At 43.6% G+C, this 19165-nt stretch overlaps 1 protein-coding gene across 2 annotated transcripts in view; it reads right to left on the bottom strand.

Annotated features, from left to right (window-relative positions):
* The window catches only part of LOC109480277 (trichohyalin-like), a 36207-nt gene extending 17440 nt beyond the window's left edge, over positions 1-18767 (bottom strand). Inside the window, exons 1-2 of one of the 2 annotated variants that reach the window (XM_019782443.1) lie at positions 18599-18767; positions 2212-2295 (exon numbers count right to left, since the gene is read on the bottom strand). In XM_019782443.1, coding sequence (XP_019638002.1) covers positions 2212-2273 — 62 coding nt within the window. In that variant the 5' untranslated portion in view covers positions 2274-2295; positions 18599-18767. Of the gene's footprint in view, positions 1-2211; positions 2296-9401; positions 9643-18598 lie in introns of those variants that run through there. The other variant, XM_019782442.1, reaches the window with a different exon arrangement.
* Positions 18768-19165: the final 398 nt, after the last annotated feature.

The following is a 19165-nucleotide window of genomic DNA, read 5'->3' as shown; positions in this document are numbered from 1 at the left end:
TCTCACGGGTGTACGCTATATATGGCAGGCATCGAGACGTATGGAATTTTATTTTAGATCCAGCGTATTTCTGAAATCTTTCGGCCATTGCTTGAACTACTTGAATGTTGATACACTCATAACATTTCACATCTATGGCCAATTGTAACTGGCGTTTTTTTATATTTTATGTATTTTTGGTATACAGTGCCTGTTTATGTTTTATATTCTGTCTCTATTATTGTTGACTTTTCAAAATCAGTTACGTTGCCTGAAAATCTGTGTAATATACGGTAACATTTGCCAATGACAATTAATGATAAATTTATAGTTTCATCCAAAGGAATGGGCCATTGGATAGATACAGCACACAATGTCTCTACAGTCTCTACATGGCTTTTGAGGCATCCCTACACAGTGATTGACAGAAGTTAAAGTCGGATACACTAACACGAGTCAGGATGGTACACCCCGCCCATTTCTCGCGTCAGACCTCGTTTCCTGAGTTTGTTTACATCTGGACTTCTTGCTAACTGCGCATGCTCGCGGTGTCAACACAATACAGCCCGCTCACCACTTTTTGTGTCAGTATGTTACACTGGAGCAACTGGTATCGGTATAGCCCTTCGGCGTAACACACTAGCTTCGCAGGCACGCGGCGTGGTGGCAGCTGCAGCTGGCTACATTACACCAAACGACTTGTTACACCTAACCTAAACATTGTTTACAGCTATTTAATGATAATGCCCCTCTGTTCCACTCTGTGATACATTTGTAGTTCTAGGAAAGAATGCATTTTTGAACACCTCGATCCTTGGTTCATGGCTCTGGTACTTGAAGGCATGGCATTTGTGTCAGTATGTTACACTGGGACAACTGATATACTGGGTATGTGTGTGTTACTGTGGGCCACAAGACAGGGCTAGGGGGATCGCTTTCTAGTCGGATTATAGGTCTCTGAACCCAGATGTACACTTTGTACATATACGGGTGGGTTTTAGCCTCTACCAGGCACAGCGGATCGTTGGAAAATAGAAGAAATCGGCCGAAATGAAGGGAGCTAGCCAGCCAGAGAGGATACATTTTGCGACCCATGGAGCCTGTGCGGAGTTGCTATCTTCAAACGATATCAAAGTCATCGCGTTATTATTCCAACACAGAAAACGTACTCTCTAGCGGACCAACTCCCCTGGCATGTTCTCTCTCTATTTGGCAATTTTCTACTCTTTCCAGCCGCCTCCCGAAGCCTGGTAAAGGCTATGTTATCTCTCTATTTGGCCGATTTCTACTCTTTCCTGTCGCCTTCCGAAACCTGGTAGAGGCTATGTTATCTGTCTATTTGGCCAATTTCTACTCTTTCCAGCCGCCTCCCGAAGCCTGGTAGAGGCTATGTTATCTCTCTATCTGGCCAATTTCTACTCTTTCCAGCCACCTCCCGAAGCCTGGTAAAGGCTATGCTATCCCTCTATTTCTACTCTTTCCAGTCGCCTCCCGAAGCCTGGGAAAGGCTATGTCATCCCTTTGTTTGGCCAATTTCTACTCTTTCCAGCCGCCTCCCGAAGCCTGGAAGCGAGTCTAAGGTTAGACAGGGTTCGCGGATGGGGGTTGAAAGCTGTGGAGATCTATTTATCTCCTAGATCTGGTGGTTTATGAAGATAATCCCCCGATTTGAAAGTTCCGGGTAGGTTCAGGGTTATGGGCAGTGACCCGGGGTTGTCTTATTGAAACCATCGGTGGGTAGACTTTTATACTTCCGGGAGATTAGTGTTCAATTTTATCTAACACTAGTAGTACCATCTTTTACACAGTTTATGGAGTATTTTGTCTTGCACATATCTCCAACAAGGGATACACAAGGGCCAGAGATATTTAATTTTCAAGTTGTGAACTTCAAATGGACTAGGGAGTAACGTTTGCAAACAAATGCATAGTGTTTACCTTCGCGGATGGTCTTCTCTAAATCCCTCCTACTGTTAAATTGCAACATTATGTAACCCAAAACCAGTCACCATGGTGAGAGACAGTCTGGTCACTGACCAGGTCAGAGGTCAGTGTTTGGAACAGAGCAAAAACAAAACGTTTTCCTTCGGTAAACATTAATATCAGCAGCATCAGCTCTGCATATTGAAATTTTCAGAGGGTATACTATATCGTTGTAATATAGGTTAAAAATTAACTCATACTATTCCTACATTAAAAGATATATATACGAAAATCGAACACTATTCTTACCTCTCCTCCTCTCTGCGCTTGCGCCGTTCCTCTCGCCGGCGCGTCAACTCGTCAATGTCCATGGTGAGCTATCGTTCACGTGACCTGGAGAACGAGAATCGGCGAGAGTTTGGTACAAGCAAAAAAAAACAAGAAGCCATAGGTGAGAATCCTCCGTGAAGTTTTATATATTTCAACAAAATCCCAAGCGTCAACGCCAGACCTACTGTGCAGACATTATAATTAGGCAACGGTTAATACAATGAGGGCGCGTCACAAGCATAAAACATAAAAAGAGCTAAATCCATTACTGCTCCCAGGGCGTGTAAAGATACTGTGCTTCAAGTTCGAAGTTCATTTTAATTACACACACACAATCATTGCATTCACATAAAGATCGGACTATCATGGTCGTGTCTAGTAACAAACACAGTCCCACCGTCTTACCGTGCCTGTACCTAATTAAGCGCGCCTGGAACAGGGCAAAATCCAGCAACAGTTGCGGTAAGCACCGCGAGTGTTACTACCGCCGGCCAGATAACCAGGATATCTGCTTACAGTACCTCTGCTACCAGACAACTGCCTAAACCTACGGCCTATTCCACAGGATTGTAAAAGTAGGGATGTTTCTAAAATATGCATTTACTTCAATATCAAAACAGCTACGGTAAAAATAAAAAGACGTGCATCATCCCGGACATAATGCCACACCACATGCGAAATTACACAGAAATGCGACGTACGGAAGAATGCGTTTTGGCTGCGAACATCTTCCAAAAAACTTGGCATCTCTTAAGCATGGGCAAAAGCATCTGGAACCACTCATCAAAACCACCCCGTATCTGCATGAAGTTCCACCCCCCCACTGCTATTCCAAACAACGCGTTTTTCTGGACCATTCCAATTCGCCTCGTAATTGTTGGGGTGCGTCTGCAATATTACATTGACCGCGACAGCAGCAACGGCAAAAATACACATTCGTGCATCAACACGGGCATGCCCGCAGACGGCGTATAAAATTGCGTGCCGATTACACAAAGAGAACCCAGTGTTTTGACTGCAAACATGAAAAATCAGCCGATCACAACACTCCGTCCGGAGGTCCTGACCTCCTTCACGGAGTAACAAACTTGGCTTGGTAACCTTCATGTTTCTATGTATCCAAGAACATAGATTTGTCCGGGGCACGATTCTGGATACACGTGGACTATCGAGAACCGTGTCTGAGCATGGTTTTGGAAGAAGCACGGTTCTGGCTACGCATGGGCTATCCAAAACCACGTCTGAGCATGGTTCTGGATGAGCACGGTTCTGGATATGCGGGATATCCAAAACTATGGTTCTGGATAAAGCACGGTTCCGCGATGGATGCGCGTGAACTATCCAGAACTGTACTTGAGCAAGGTTCTGGATGAAGCACGGCTCTGGGCTATCCAAAACCACTGTTCTGGATAAGGGAGAGAAAAAGTTTATATGCGAGGGCTATCCAAAACCATGGATAAAGCATGGTTCTGGATAAGGCACGGTTCTGGATACAGCAACAGGCCATATTTATTTCATTATCGGCCGCATGCCTGTCACTCGCTGGGTGTTACTGAGCCAAGGTCGGGATCTGAACCACACTGTGAGGCATTTCAACAAGACACGAGCGATTACAGAGAGACAGATTAAAGCTGACAAATTCGTCTGGCATGCAGGATCGGACGGCCTGATCAACACTAATCTACAAGCAGTTCTTTCGGTGGCTGCATAAGGCTCTTGCAGCCACCGAAAGTAAAGACAGTATCAAATTGACCAGGCTGTATCCTTTTGCCACTCATTTGGTTTGGCGTAAAAAAAATAAAGATACCAGTACATGTATAAAGAAGAAAGCTCCATAAAAAAGCCTAAAAGCACGTCAAAAATTAGACGAAACCTTAACTTCTGCTTGGAGAGTACCCAACACGTGGTTCGTGTTGTAGAGGTTGGTAATCATCTATCCCACACAGGGGGAGGGGGTGTCTCTCATATGACTTTGGGACCAACGGGGAAGTTAAGATATCACCTGTGCCAAGATTCGAGGACATAGAAATAAATCTAAAGGTCGAAATCACGAGTGCCATCTAGAACTTTTTTTGGAAGACGATGCGAGAAAAATGTTTGTAGTTTATTTTGAAGCTAAATAGTTCTACGAAGAGAAACAAGTCTGTGTAGTGAGTGAGTCGTGATGTGGGCTTGTCAGTCATTCCGGTCATTGACACGTATCGACCACCTCAGGAATTCTGGAAACGTCACGCGAGACGGCGTGCCAATGCAGCCTGTCTATCCGCCAGGGGGCGCAGCTGTCAAGTCAAAGCTGGCCTCCCGCAAGTAGAACGCGTTTCGGATCGAACGCGTCGAACCTCCTGTTCTATTTCCGGATCAAACGCGTCGAATATCATGTTCTATTTCCGGATCGAACGTGTCGAATATCATGTTCTATTTCCGGATCGAATGCGTCGAACCTCCCGTTCTATTTCCGGTTCGAACGCGTCGAACACCTATATATATGTATACGTCAAAATCAGCGCGAAAACATTTTGCCCTCACTGAAACAATCTCTGTCCCATTCTCAAATAATTCTACTCCGTGTATGTAGTCATTCAACAAAAATAGTACTAGTATAACAAATCAAATCAAATGTCCGAAAATAGAAGGTTTTTATCGTCCCAATGTTACATAATGCAGCACTTGGGGGCATTTTCAGGTGACCTAGTTACACGAATGGAGTTGTATATTGTCACCTGGTGTGACCTACGCCCGACTGTGCGTTAGAACACCCGTGAGGAAACCCAACACACTTCTATACAACCTCTGATTTCTGGAGAACCCTCGCTTCTGTACAAAACCAGCTGACCCGAACACTTCCGATAAAATACGAAAACGCACGACTGGCTTATGGAGAATACTAGTAATCTGTGCGCTGTGAAACGGAACTGAAACACTCGACTGAAAACAGGTGCACCTTCCGCTAGAGAATATGCATCGCGGCAAACTGTTCTCTCCAGCTCCCCTGGCGATTTCTACTTTTTCCAGCCGCCTCCCGAAGCCTGGCACAGGCAACAAACAGGAGCACACCTTTATGTATAACGGGGCTGTGTTCTAAGGTTTTGTTTACGACACAAAACACGTGACCCAGAGAGACCTGCCTCAAAGCGGTCCGCTCCCCGGGCTGGTTTACAGACACGGCCTGGGTCTGAAAAAACACCGGCACAGCGGATAAACAAAGGGGCGTTTCAACAAGGGGATCCCGCATTCCTGTATGCTGTTCAACACGAGAAGAAAGATCGGGACACTTAAAGGGACACTTCTGGTGTATTCTGTGTGTAATGTCATAGGCCTGGGTGCCATCTTTTTTGTTTGCTAGCTAGGGTTCCCATATTCGATTCTAGACTAGAACTTCTGGGTACAGATGTACATTTGTATGTCTGGATAGCAAAAAAGGCCGTCTTTTTTACACATTCGTATATTATTATGTATATATTACAAAAAGATAGTTAAATCGTAATTGATTTTCATGTCCAGGCGACAACATCTCTTTGAATGAACACTTCCGGATCTCCAATTTTCCTATTACTTCTCACTTCTTACAAACGAGTTTTAAAGCTCCAAATATACGAAGAATGGAGGCGAGATTAGCTGCCTAAGTTAACCTTAATACCCCCCTGTACAGCGAGCCCCTCTGACTAAGGGGATTTGGAGAAACCTAAGATACATCAAACACGCAGGTGATTCCGGGGAGCTTAGGCAGAACGTCTTCACGGCAAACACAGTAAGACACACCTGGACACACCTGTGTACAGGTGAGGCACAGGGAAGGGTAGGACGGCTATATCTGTTGTGAGGCCAAGAAGGAGGGCCTGCATGGGGAGTGATTACGAATTACGCAAAATTTTCGCCGCCGATTACGAACGGCAAACTGCTCCCAAAATTTTACTTCTTTAGCAGATCAACTCCCCTGATATGTTGTTATCTGTCTATTTGGCCAATTTTTACTCTTTCTAGCCACATCCCAAAGCCTGGTAGAGGCTACAGTTTATCAAAGACACAGTTCGGGAAATATGTATAATACACAGAGCCATCAAGTGACATAACACCACCAAGTCAAGGAAGACCTAATTGAGATTTTGGATTCGTCTTGGTCTTGAAAGTTGACCTTCTTCAACTATTAGTATTACAGGTTTGTCGCTGGGCGTTCAGCTGAGTTCATGTCGCCACCAGGATTATAATGCCTTTCTCCACGGGAGGAAAGATAGCCAAACGCGGGTTAATTTCACCAAAACTGTCAGAGACCAGACATGCCAGAGGAGAAATGCAGGTTTCGTGCTTATAAACCTGCAATTCTCCTCTGGTCTCTTGGTGTCACTGACCAAAGGTAGTGGATGCTACCTGAAACGTCTGACTGTTTCCAAATCATATCCAGTTGCTTGAGTAAATGTTTTTTTGGCGTGTCTTATTACCTGGATGTCTAACCTTCACCGACAGGTTAATTTCACCTGGAATGTCTCGTTTCCGGCATGTCATGATGCATTTCGGCACATCAGAGACCTGGTCACCAGGTCACGCGAGAACGCGCGAGAACACAACCGGTCCAGAACGACTCCGACTCAAGGTCAAATCATTGCTACAAGGGCGTCAGTTTTCAAGTGTCGTATATCTACCAATAGGGTGGTAATGTGTTAATAGTGGTGAAATGAGAAATCTGTCGTGAGCACATCGGTAGGTATGCTATTTACGAGTCATTCTCCCCGAAAACGGTAGAGTTGTGGGGTAGAGGACAAGGTTATTGCCATCGGAACATCTGCTCGAAATCAAATACAAAGTTTGGGATAAAACTTTGAGAAAATAAAGCATCTACCCAAAGTTTTGTGGTGATGCGGTGCTGGTGTTTTAATTTGGCACTCAATATCGAAAAGTTGGTGTAACGACAGAGTGCTCGACTGGGAACCAAAAGGTCCCGGGTTCGAGTCCTGACATATGCCAACGATTTGTGCCCTTGGGAAAGTCACTTTACACGACTTTCCTCACTTAACTCAAGTGAAAATGAATATTGTCCTGTATTTGTCCTCTGTGTTGGCGGTGGCCTAGTCATAAAATCTTGGAATATAAAAAAAATATCGAAACTATATAACGGATCCGTTAAGTATTTATGACTTTGGGTTATATGTTACTAGTATTCCCACACTGACAACGTGGTTAGTTTTTCTTCTTTTTACTAATGGCGTAATTCTTTATGCTACCTTTCCCATGGGAGCTTACTGTAAATGGGGAGGGGGGGTTGATGCTGCATGTACTAGTACTATTTTGTTAGTCTACCACAGGAGTCTATCTATTCAACAACATGACAAAATAAACAAAAGGGATGACCTGGTTTCACACAAGTTAAACCCTGAGAAAACAGCACGGGGGGAAATACAGCTGCAGGAAATTCCACACTTAAACATAGAGAACATTGTAAAATGTAGGGATTCTGACAAGTACTCCTGGGTTTAAGTTGAACACAAAAGTTGGTGGGAGCGGAAAAGACGCGTAGCCAATGCCATGTCACGCTCGGATGTAAAAGTAGCGCGGTATTCGGTGTCACATTCCTTCATCGCTGTTGGAGAATTATCAGACCCTGTACCCCCATGCTGCATCACTTGGGCCTAGCCTCCACCAGGCATTCCTATAATCTCCAAGCAGACTTTTTGGTGGCTGCAAAGATAGTATCAAATTTGGCAGGGCAGTATCAAATTGGCCAGTCAGTATCTATTTCTCAGGCAGTTACCATTTGAAGTCTTTGAATTTATTGGGGTTACAAAATACTAGTATATCGCTTTGAAAATAGAAGTACATTACGTAATCAGATTCTATAGCACAATTAAGACTGTTATTTTTTCAGTTGATTCAACGATACAGTTTGTGTGCAAATACAAAATAAACATCTAAAAAGAGTACAAAGTAAAGTATAATGTAGTTTATATATGTCTTTTCGTAATACATACAAAAATGGCCGTATCCAATGGCCCGTACGGTATTTTGTCTCCATACACATCTTTCAGTTGGGGCTGGAAACAAAATAAGTTTCCAAAACATGAAACAATACACAGAGAACATGACCCGCCATCCGAGTTGTTCGGACAAAATCCCGCTGTAAGTTAAGCGGATGTCTTGCGACAAGATCGGTGTAAGAAAAATAGAACCCAAAAAACATGGCGGCCGTCGACGAGTGATGAGATAATTAGCGCGTGATTCACACACATTACATTCATACCAGCTCGCCCCCACACTAACCAACGTTGCAACTACACGTGAGTCCAAATTTGGTCCCTGCCTTGCGTGTGCTATCTGACCCGCTGCAAAATCGTCACAGTCGACAGCATCACCTTTATTTGCACTCGAATTCCTCTTATAATTGATGGCTGAGAAGCCAATACCTAATAGCAGTTATCTGTATATAAAGTTACATTAATATCATTAGAAACATAACCAAAGTCGTTAACGAAATCTAGTCATTCTAAAAGTACTTTTGTGTCGGCTGTGCTAGCACAGTGACCTCATCTTGGTTAAACACCGTGCCTTTGGGCTAATTGACACAACAAGGCAGGTTTTTATGTGGAAAGTGACAGTCAACAAACACCTCAATGTTGACACCAAAGCTCTGGGAATATCGTTGTGCGGTCCTGTTGTTCTACTAATGCTACAAAGCCATAAATTAGACGACGCCGAATGTTGTATACGTATCTTTACATTGAATGTGTCGGTAATAACTGAATGAAAATGCATTGTTCGTATACGTAGAAAGAGACGATTCTAAAGCATTTACCTGAGTAAATGTTCAAGGTCTCTATTTCGACTTGTACAAGAGAGGTTACTTTTAGAAAAGTATGCATTTTCTTCCTCATGAAAAAAGGCACATCTCTCTACTACCACTGAAGCACTTCAGAACGCAGTGACAGGTGACTGCACTAACAAATACAACATGTTTACATCAACACTGAGACCAAATAACCCACAAACTACGACCCGAAACGCCCATGTTCGAGCTTCACCGATGCCCCACATTTTCCCACAGGTGTCCCATATACAGTTCCCCATCTATCTATCGTAGACACCGTATAACTTCCACCGTTTATCAGAAGGCCCACCCAAACTCTGCAACCTTATCGCCGCCTGGATGGCAGATTTAGAACCCCGCTTCGAAAGAATCTCACCTGCAGCGCGAGGACCAATGAGGGGCGAGGTTACAAAGTCGTCCTCTTGGCAAGGATGTGCCGTGTTCGAGCGGGAAAAATTCTCAGGTCGTCGATCTCTGTCAGGCGGTGAGAGATACGGGCCTGCTGACTACGAGTTTTCCCCCTTAGATTTTCGGGCAATGCCAAGTCCGGAAAGAACCATACATTCCCCCGCGAAGTCGTCGCCAACTCACGACCGTATCGGCTGGCATTCCTCAGACTTAAGGGACGATCCGTTAGTGTTAAGGGGGAGGTTGGGTGTGGGAGACACTTGGAGGCCAACAGAGTATGTTATTGATTCTTGAAAAAGTGCTTTAACTTTTAACAGTCTCTACCCCACACCAATTGCTTGAAAATAGTGGAATTTGAGCAAATGAAGGAATTATATTCTATGGTCCATCGGGTTAATCCTCTGACATATCTTTTAGGGTTAGATTATTTGCCGACTTTCTGGTACTTTTTAGCAACTCTTTGGAGCTGTTTATAGAGAGTTAACCTTTTAAAAAATCAACCAAAGTGTTAACCAACAAATCAGAATTTGCTAAAACAAATGATGATATTGTTAATTTCTGGACCTCAATACAGACAAAATTTGTTTATTTTGGCTCAAAATGTCAAATTCTTGAATGACCGACAACACGGGCGAACCTGTCTGCAACAGTCCCCGGATGTTGAACGGACGGTCCCCGCGGTGCATGATGGATCTCAGCCGTGCATGACGTCAGGGCCAATCCCTGGCAGGCGGTGAACCGTGTCAGCTGTATGTTCCTTATCTGCCCGGCACGCTAAGTGGGCTTTAAACGGGGATCGAATGGACCCGGGCTCTGTTTCACATAGCAGGAGAGAACTAACTTTGCATGGGAGAAACTTTGCATGGGAGAAACGTGGGGTAGCCTCTACCAGGCTTCGGAAGCGGCTGGAAAGAGTATACTTAGTGGGTCTTAGTCTAGTAGTCGCACACTCTTCCAAAGCGGTCTGATCAGGCTAGAATTCGAAGAGTAGAAATCGGCCAAATGTGAAATAGACAGATAACATGATGCCAGAGGAGTTGGTCCGCCGAAGGAGTACTTGTTTTTAAGCTATTTCAAACGCAAATTCAAAAGTTTGAAATGATGATGAAAATGTGCAGTGACGAAATGGCAGTAAATGTCAATATCAGACAGATTCCTTATCCAGAATATTTACTTTTTTGCCAGCCTAAAATGCATCGGATGAGTTTTAAGCATCGAAAACAACATATTTATATCTGTAGAAACGTGCTAAGTCCTGAGACATACGGCAGATTTACACGCCGGAGTTTTGCGCGATTCTGTATTGCATGACTGACCAGCTGTGTCGGGCCTGCTAACTACTTGTTATGGCAATCTGACCGAAGAATGCGGCTCCGGTCTTGGTTTCGCTCCTCGCCACCGATAATATAAACACTACTGCGAACCCCAGATAACATAGCTTTGCACACATGATTTTTTATTCCAATTTTTACCTTCGCCAAGAAGGTTATGTCTTTGGTAACGTTTGTATGTGTCTTATTATATTAGCACGAAGTCGTTCGGTGTAATGTAGCCAGCTGCCGCCGCGCCGCGTGCCTGCGAAGTTGGTGTTACGCCGAAGGGCGGTTATACCGGCTATACAGATACAGATACCTCAAGAAGCTATGTGTGGAGGTCATGAAACTTGGTAAATGGGTAGGTCTTGATGAGGCCTCAAAATGACTAAATTTTGCCCCCCCCCCCCCCCGGCGGCTTGGTTTGAATGATGCAAACTTGTACATGTTGGACATTTTACTGTAATATCTCGGCCATTCCAAAACCAATGGGGCGACAATTTGATAGACGAGCAAAGGAGAAAATACAAATAAACAATTTAAGCTTTTTTCTAACATTTACCGAAAAATTTATGACGGCGTCTTGTCTTGATGCTGTACAGACCTTATGGGGGTCTTAGGTCGATGACGTCATTTGTATCCAGTCGAATTGTTCTTCCCTCCGCTGTTTACCCAACAACATACCGTCGTGTAACACTAACGTGTCTGATTTGTGTTACTACATGATACAGGTCTCAACTTACAAGCCAGGGCTGTTCATGGTGACCAAAACTGCAAAAATATGCACGCATTGCAAGTAGGCAATCCACGGTGGTCAAATTTCCCACTTTTTTTAGAACCCGAACTACGTTCGATCTGGGTGATTAGAACAGAACGCGTGTTCCATTAGATATAAGAGATCGTGTATGTATTTTAGGAATCGCAGAAACACAAATTGACAGGCAGACACAAACACACAGACACCAGAAGTACACAGACAGACGCAGACACACACACACACACACACACACACACACACACACACACACACACACACACACACACACACACACACACACACACACACACACACACACACACACACAGTGATCTAAGGACGGCACAAGTAACTTCTCTCATGTTATCTTGACAGCAGCTCTGATAAAATATGCCGATAGAGGATATCAGCAAACCAAAATAAACCAATGCCAAGTTCAGGGATCCGTACTTGCTTCAGTGACCTTCAAACAACAGCTATAAATTCTCAAGACACGTTCAAGATTCTTATTTTGACTACATTAGGAATATTTTCTATCATAGCAGTCTATGAGACCAAGGGTCCCCAATTGCACTTGGGAAAAGAAACTTAACACTACTGACCTTGAAAATATGACTGACAGTTGTGACAAATGTCATTCTGACTTTATTTTACTGTGAGGAAATAAACGACGGATAACAAAATTAGTCTGTTGATATAGCGCACGAGGCAAGAAAGGGGGCCCAGAAATGGGGGGGGGGGGTAGAATTGAACGATTTTGACCCAGACAAGGTTGCAGTTTAAACATTTTAACAAATATGACACATAATTATATACGACGAACAAAGAGCCTTTTACAGTCTTTATCCTTGATGAATTTCAACACGTGTGGTGGAGAATGGAGTTGGTGTTTGAAGTTCACGGTTAAGTCAAGGCAGACATTTGTTCACAAGAACGTATCTTGTAGTTAAAGGTCATTTGAAGGGCAATAGAATCTGACTCAACGTAACAAATATTAAAGATACTTTCGAACACGATCAAGAATAATGGGATCGTGAGTTGCAAATCGTCTATCATTAGAATTCTAAGACCCCATACGACCAACCTACAACCACCCGAATATTTCGAATATGTGTAAAAAAAATAATGAGAATGTTTCTCACATAGAAAGAATCCAGATGCCAAGTGTTAGTCCATTATGCATTGTAGAGAAGGGGGGGGGGTGTCAAAATATGTAAATCTTTAATACAGAGCTCAATTTTTACTTTACAAATTCGCACTTGTAAGTTGCATTTTCTGAAGTTTCATTTTTTCTGAACGCAGCGTCGCAACAACCCTCTTTCCTGTAGATCTCCTTTGCCTTAAACAGTTTCGATTGACCCCTTAAGAGTTTTGAACCTTTTGGGCCTTAAGAACTTGCACCGCATTCCTTCTCGCCCTACCAAACGTCTGCGCTCCTCCTGTCGCCCTGGTGGTATTTCCTGCCCAATGTCGACAGAAATTCCCCGGATTTTCTTTCCTTCATGTTCGCAACAGACCAACCGGAAAAGACTAGCCTGGTTACCAAACCTATTATAATTTATAGCTCCCAAGTCTCATAGCTCCCGAGTCCTACATCATCTCCGCAAATAGGAGAGGATGTAGGACTCGGGAGCTATAATAGGTTTTGGTAACCCGGCTAGAAAAGACGGGAGTTTGGACGGCAACAGAAACTGGCTTGCCTGGAATTCGCATCAGACACTTGAGACAAAGATGTACACACTGTACAGACACAGATTCTAAATATCACAACTTAAAATTCAAACAATGGACTGTTGAGATTAACATTGAACGCTATACTCTGAAAATATGAAGTAGCAACTGTTGTGTCGATCTAAAAAGCTCGCCAAAATTTTTCAACGTGTTTTCCATGTAAACAGATATTACAGATTATGTTCTGATACAAATGACGTCAACAGATAAACTATTAATGTTGACCTTGACTGACATGACCTTGAGCGTTACGCTCTATCCGGAAATTTCGCCCGTTGCAGACGATATTTTTCCGACACATTTGAAGACTATAGACATTTGAAGAGACGCTACGCGCAGGCGTTCTGCCTACGTGCTGAGTCTTCCAGTAGTGAACTTGGCCATGACTGATACTGCAGGGCGTAACTGAACCGCATGGGGTCGTCCTTGAGAGTTATGTGCCAAGCCCTTGCAAGTTTGCAAACTACATCTCAGTGATACGAAAGAAGAAGAAGAATAGACAACACTAGACAGATTGGAATTGATAAATAGATTATGCTGCGAACTTTAAGTTTAAATCCCTTTTCAGCAACAAATATGTATTGCATGCTCGCTATACAGATGGTAGACAGATGATGATGATGATACACTGTTATGCAGCTCAGTCTAGTTGTTTCTAGAAAGACTAAGAAATTGACAAACGAAACATATGTCAGGTTCGCTCATGGACTTGTACTATAATGCCCGAAAGATAAACCGGACAATCCCGAACACTGCCGGACACTCCCGAGCAATCCTTCGTGCACGCTCGGCTACAGCAAGTCTCGCCCAGCCTTGCATGCCGTAACAAACAAGCTTAGGGACCAAACTTCGGACCTCCAACCACGATTCTGCCCTGAAGATTTGTAAGCGAGTAACTCGCAATTTGCTTTACTGCACGAAGAACGTGTGTGTAGTTGAACTCTGCTAATGGCGGCCTATTTTGGGTGCAGGGCGGTTTATTGAGAACACGTGTGAGTCACCCAGGGAGCTGACATAGCCTCGAGGGTCGCCTGGAGTTGAGAGGGGAAACTTTCAAGTTCATTGCTAAGACCAATGCTTTAGACGCCGTTATATCTGTATAGCCAGTATAACCGCTCTTTGGCGCAAATACACCAGCTTCGCAGGCACGCGGCGCGGCGGCAGCTATAGCTATATCACACCGAATGACTTGTTACACACAATCTTTGCACATTCAATTGCAGGAGTTGTTTAAAGCTTTCTAGTGGTAATGTCCCAACTGTACTTGGTGGAGTTCCACTACCGGACAGTTCTTGAGAAATACGAGTTTTTGAACACCTCAATTCTTGGTTGATAACTTCGATATCATCATCGGACTAGCGCATGGCACATATTAGAACTTTAAGTTTAACCAAATCCTGTAAGTAGCGCAGTTATAGCAGTCATAAACATGAAGCCTAGCAAGCATTATATTGTTGACGACTTCGTCTCCGTACTAGTCAGCGTGGGATTGTAATTCAGTTCGTCAGGGGGCAAACTTAATACATTAGACTGTTTGTGGCTCGTCTTTACAACGTACGTTTCACATGTCAAATCCAAGGTTCTTGCGCTTGTTCTGTAAAGATAAAACAGCGATAGTAGAGAAGGCTTTGTCCCTAGACCAAATATAAAGGTATAAGTGAAATCCTTGCACCAATATTTGGCAGGAGACATATGCAGACACCCTATATCGCGTTAATGTCAGGACGTCGATGTTTCGTTTGTGTGATTGTCACCTGTGTGTTTGCCAAACTGACTTATTTGGGTTCTTTCACCTTGAAAATGTTGTCCAAGCACATTGCATGAAGAGCAAAAGTATGAAAGGTTGTAGGCGACAGACAGACAGAGCATTAATGACAATTAATATGCATGTAAAAGTCCTTCAATCACGTACAATCAATTGAACAGCCATGTTCTTACGCAGAACTAGCCCTTATAATATCAAGCTACAAAATGTTTATGATTCTAATGTGGCAAAAATTGACATGAATTATTACCATTCTAATCCAAACGCCACGAAACACATCACTTTATATTATCTCTATCTAAGAAAGTTTTCTTAAGACATCAAACTCACAAAATGGCCGCCAGTGTAGGGGTGAGAGGTCAGATGACCTTAATTTATGTCTCTGCAAACAGTCCCTTCCACCTTTCCATCGCGATAAGACTATTTACAGCGCAAATAAACTGCCTCGCCAATAAATCAGCCTTATCCAACCCACAGCACCACGGGAATGCCTTCCCTGAAACACTTGTTCTTTAAGACACAGAAACGGGACACCCCAAAAACGTCGTAAGTAAGCAAACGCCTTGCGCTGATGCCTTGGCAAAAGATAAGGTTATCTTATCAAAATAGACAGAGCAGTCGTTCCATAGATAAGGTTATGCGCAGCTGAGGCACTATGGGGTACCTGTCTATGTTATATAGAGGACATATCCCCACTCACTGGCGTGTTTTCACAACAAAGGACATGTAACTCTAGCACATATTGAACTTGAAGGAATGCATACTAGTATATCTAATGCACTTGGTTCTTAGTGCATAGATCTAATGCACATGGAATACCCGAAAGACATTGGGCTATATATAAGTACAGGTAACAACAAATCATGAAGAGAATATCTATCATCAGAAAAATTCAACTTCTCCTCGCTTTTCAGTTGTAGTGGGGATAAAAGAACAGATATGTTTTCGTTGGAAGGTTTGTCTAGTTGTATCAGAAATATGAATTTTTTCTACAGACTTTACGTGTATAAAATATTATAGAGGAGATAGGCAGCACTAGCAGGAGGTATACACAGTTTATTTGGCCATTATCTATTTTACAGCGACCAATTCAAGTTTGGTAAAGACGATAGAAAGACGTGAAAAATGCCGCAATAACACAGTTTTCTGAAAACACTAAGCCGCCACCCTACATCTGCTTGGGTCTCCCACCCTGTACATGTGAAATCGTTTGGGCTCATTAGGGCCGACTCTACAGCCCTCGTTGCCATGGCAACTCGTTCCCAGGGCGTTTGACGGGCCGCCCGTCGCACCGGGGGAGGGCACACAAAGTCAACTTCACGGCTGACCTTCGCTGACCTCTAAACCTGGGACCAATCATTTGTAACGTTACATGTAGGAGTAGGGCGAATTAGGCCGACATATTGGCCCATTTTGGGATAGAGTGTCCGCTACGATTAGTGGTGATGCTATAATATTGGCAAAAATATCACAACATTGATAAAGGCTTAACTTACTATATTATGATCATACTAGAAAGGTAATATTTGCAAAGCAAATGCATAATGTTTACCTTCGCATATGGTCTGCTCTGTTAATTTTTGCTCAAACACATTCATATATATGGTGACAGGAGTCTAACTCCCTCCTACTACAAAATTGCAACATGACGTAACCCAACACCCAAGAAGAAGAGGAAACTGAGCAAAAACGATGTTTTCCTTCGGTAAACATAATAAAGCAAGGATAACTGAAATAATAGGCAATACTATGAGTAAGATATACTATATCAAGATGGTGGTAGTATAACCTCCTTGACTATAATAGATATACTGAAATATATCTGTGTTGAATTAGACGAAACGATTTTTTTAAATTGTATATTTTACGACAAAATATCATTCGGGGTAATTTACAGTAAACCTCTGATAAGCTGAGAAAATGACAATAACACAAACATGACTTTGCACAATATGGAGACGGGAAATTCGTTAAACATCGGGTGTGGTCTGAAAGTTTGACCGTGCCATACGACAGAGCAACGACATGCGAGTTAATGACATTCATGTGTCCAAAAATAACCCACCTTATCAATAAAGTTATTAAGAAAGTTTGTCCAATGACGTCTTTCCGACGTCATGCGTGTTTATTTTATGTGCTTTACGTTTGACGGCGCGGATATTAAATTTGATAAATGTGAAATTGAACCACCTGCCATACCAAAACTAGACGCAAACGACCGTTCCCTGCAAATGTTTTTACTAGAAATTGGTTTTCTTGTTCGGTTGAGCCCTTGTCGGAAGTACGTACAGCTAGACCCATACTGGTAATACATCCAATCCGGTAGCCTCTATCAGGCTTCGGGAGGCGGCTGGAAAGAGTAGAAATTGGCCAAATACTATGGAGAGATAACATGCCAGGGGAGTTGGTCTGCTGGAGAGAACAGTTTGCAGCTCTCCAGCAGACCAACTCCCATGGCATGCTATCTCTCTATTTGGCCGATTTCTACTCTCTTTCCAGCCGCCTCCCGAAGCCTGGTAAAGGCTACCAATCCGTTATAATCACACGGCCGAATGCGGCCTGGTCAGGCAAAACAAGATTAAAATTAAGATTGCAGTTTTTATTATCACAATCACAGCCGTCAGGGTGACAGGCAGGGAAAATTTATGACCGAGGTCTGTGACCTGCGCCTTGTTTTGTCGAGACCCCGGCCCAAAGTGCAAGCCCTGCTGGCAAAACTAGGTTGGACCCCAGGCGTACCTTTTAAGCTCTACCAGTCCTCCCATGTTGCTGAAAAATAGTAGAACTGGTAAAATAGACTTGATAATATGCCAAATTGCAAATTGTACTCCTCTGGCTGACTAGCTAACTCCCGTGACATACTATTCAGGTTATTTGGCCTATTATACTATTTTTCAACAACATATATAAACCTGTCGTGGGTGACTTGACACCTCTTTTTTCTATCCTCTTTCCTTGTCTATGTCTTAGTAACGTCGAAAAGTCCCCCCCCCCCAAAAAAAGAAGAAAATAGTTAATTTAGAAAACTCTTGCCTCTCTTGTCTAGTTTTCCTTCTTATTTGTTTTTGTTATACCCCAATTAAAAATGGGAAGCCTGGTAGACGTTAGTACCTCAAACCCACGAACCCCCCACAGTACACCGACATGTAAGGACGCTGTGTGTTTAGATAGTGGTTGGAAAACCGATCCGGGGTGAGTCAGTGCTCCTTCACGGTACAGAGCCCGTGTGCTTTAGGGACTGGGTCCGAGAACACCACCCTGTACAGCTAACGGGGTCAGCAGAAGTGGGAATTTGTTCTGTACATTCGTACCTGTCACAGGAGCGGTCAGTGGACAGAGAGCTGTGGTTGCAGGGTTGTGTTACACACACACATACAGACTCCCCAACATGTCGCTAATTCGTACACAAATACTTCATTACAAAACAATCGCGCGGTAAACAAGCTAGCCCCGTGTGAAAGAAAGGAAGGCGGTAGGGCACACCTAAGTATGTTCAGCGACTATTCTTCTAGTTCCCTATGGTAGTAGTATAGGAGGTACGCACGCACACTGATATACTATTATAACGGTGCATGTAAAGTAGAGAAGGGTAGACTCACCTGTAGCTGTTGAAGTTCTGTTACACAGGTGGGTGGTGGAGAGTTGTACAGAGTGAGGCAGGAGGTCTCAGGCTGTCTCGGGCGGTGCCAGTGAGTCGGTGGAAGACAAGGCACGGGGCCCGGGAGGAACGCACCCGAGTTTGTTCGGTAACCCGATCGCTTCCGGGGGAAGACTCGGGCGAACTCGGGTCGCGAGAGGGCCGAGCCCTCGCCTCGTCTGGAAGGGCCGAGCTCATGAATATTCATGAGTTGAGACGAGGTGCTTTAACTTGGCCAGGACTTTTCTACGCCGTTTTATTTCGAGAGGGTCTATAATCGCGAAAAAAAATACCCCTTTCCATATCCGTGTTCATTGGTTCTTGAACTGCAGATGCTGGTAAAAACGAGTTTAGATAGCCCGAAAACACACATGCCCCCTATTTAAGATTTAACTCTGTAAAATGTTTCTGATAAAAGAAAAGGAGCATTTTCAGATACAGATCGAGAGGTAGATGAAACTCCGATAAAACGAGAACGCAGCTTTTCAAGTTAAAATTTCTCGATCAAGAGGGAGTTTTGTTTTAATGG

The sequence above is a fragment of the Branchiostoma belcheri genome, unplaced genomic scaffold (genome assembly GCF_001625305.1).
Source record: "Branchiostoma belcheri isolate BF01 breed outbred unplaced genomic scaffold, Haploidv18h27 scaffold50, whole genome shotgun sequence".
Taxonomy (NCBI): domain Eukaryota; kingdom Metazoa; phylum Chordata; class Leptocardii; order Amphioxiformes; family Branchiostomatidae; genus Branchiostoma; species Branchiostoma belcheri.
Note: the sequence above shows the minus strand (reverse complement) of the source record. Positions and strands in the feature narration are given on the sequence as shown.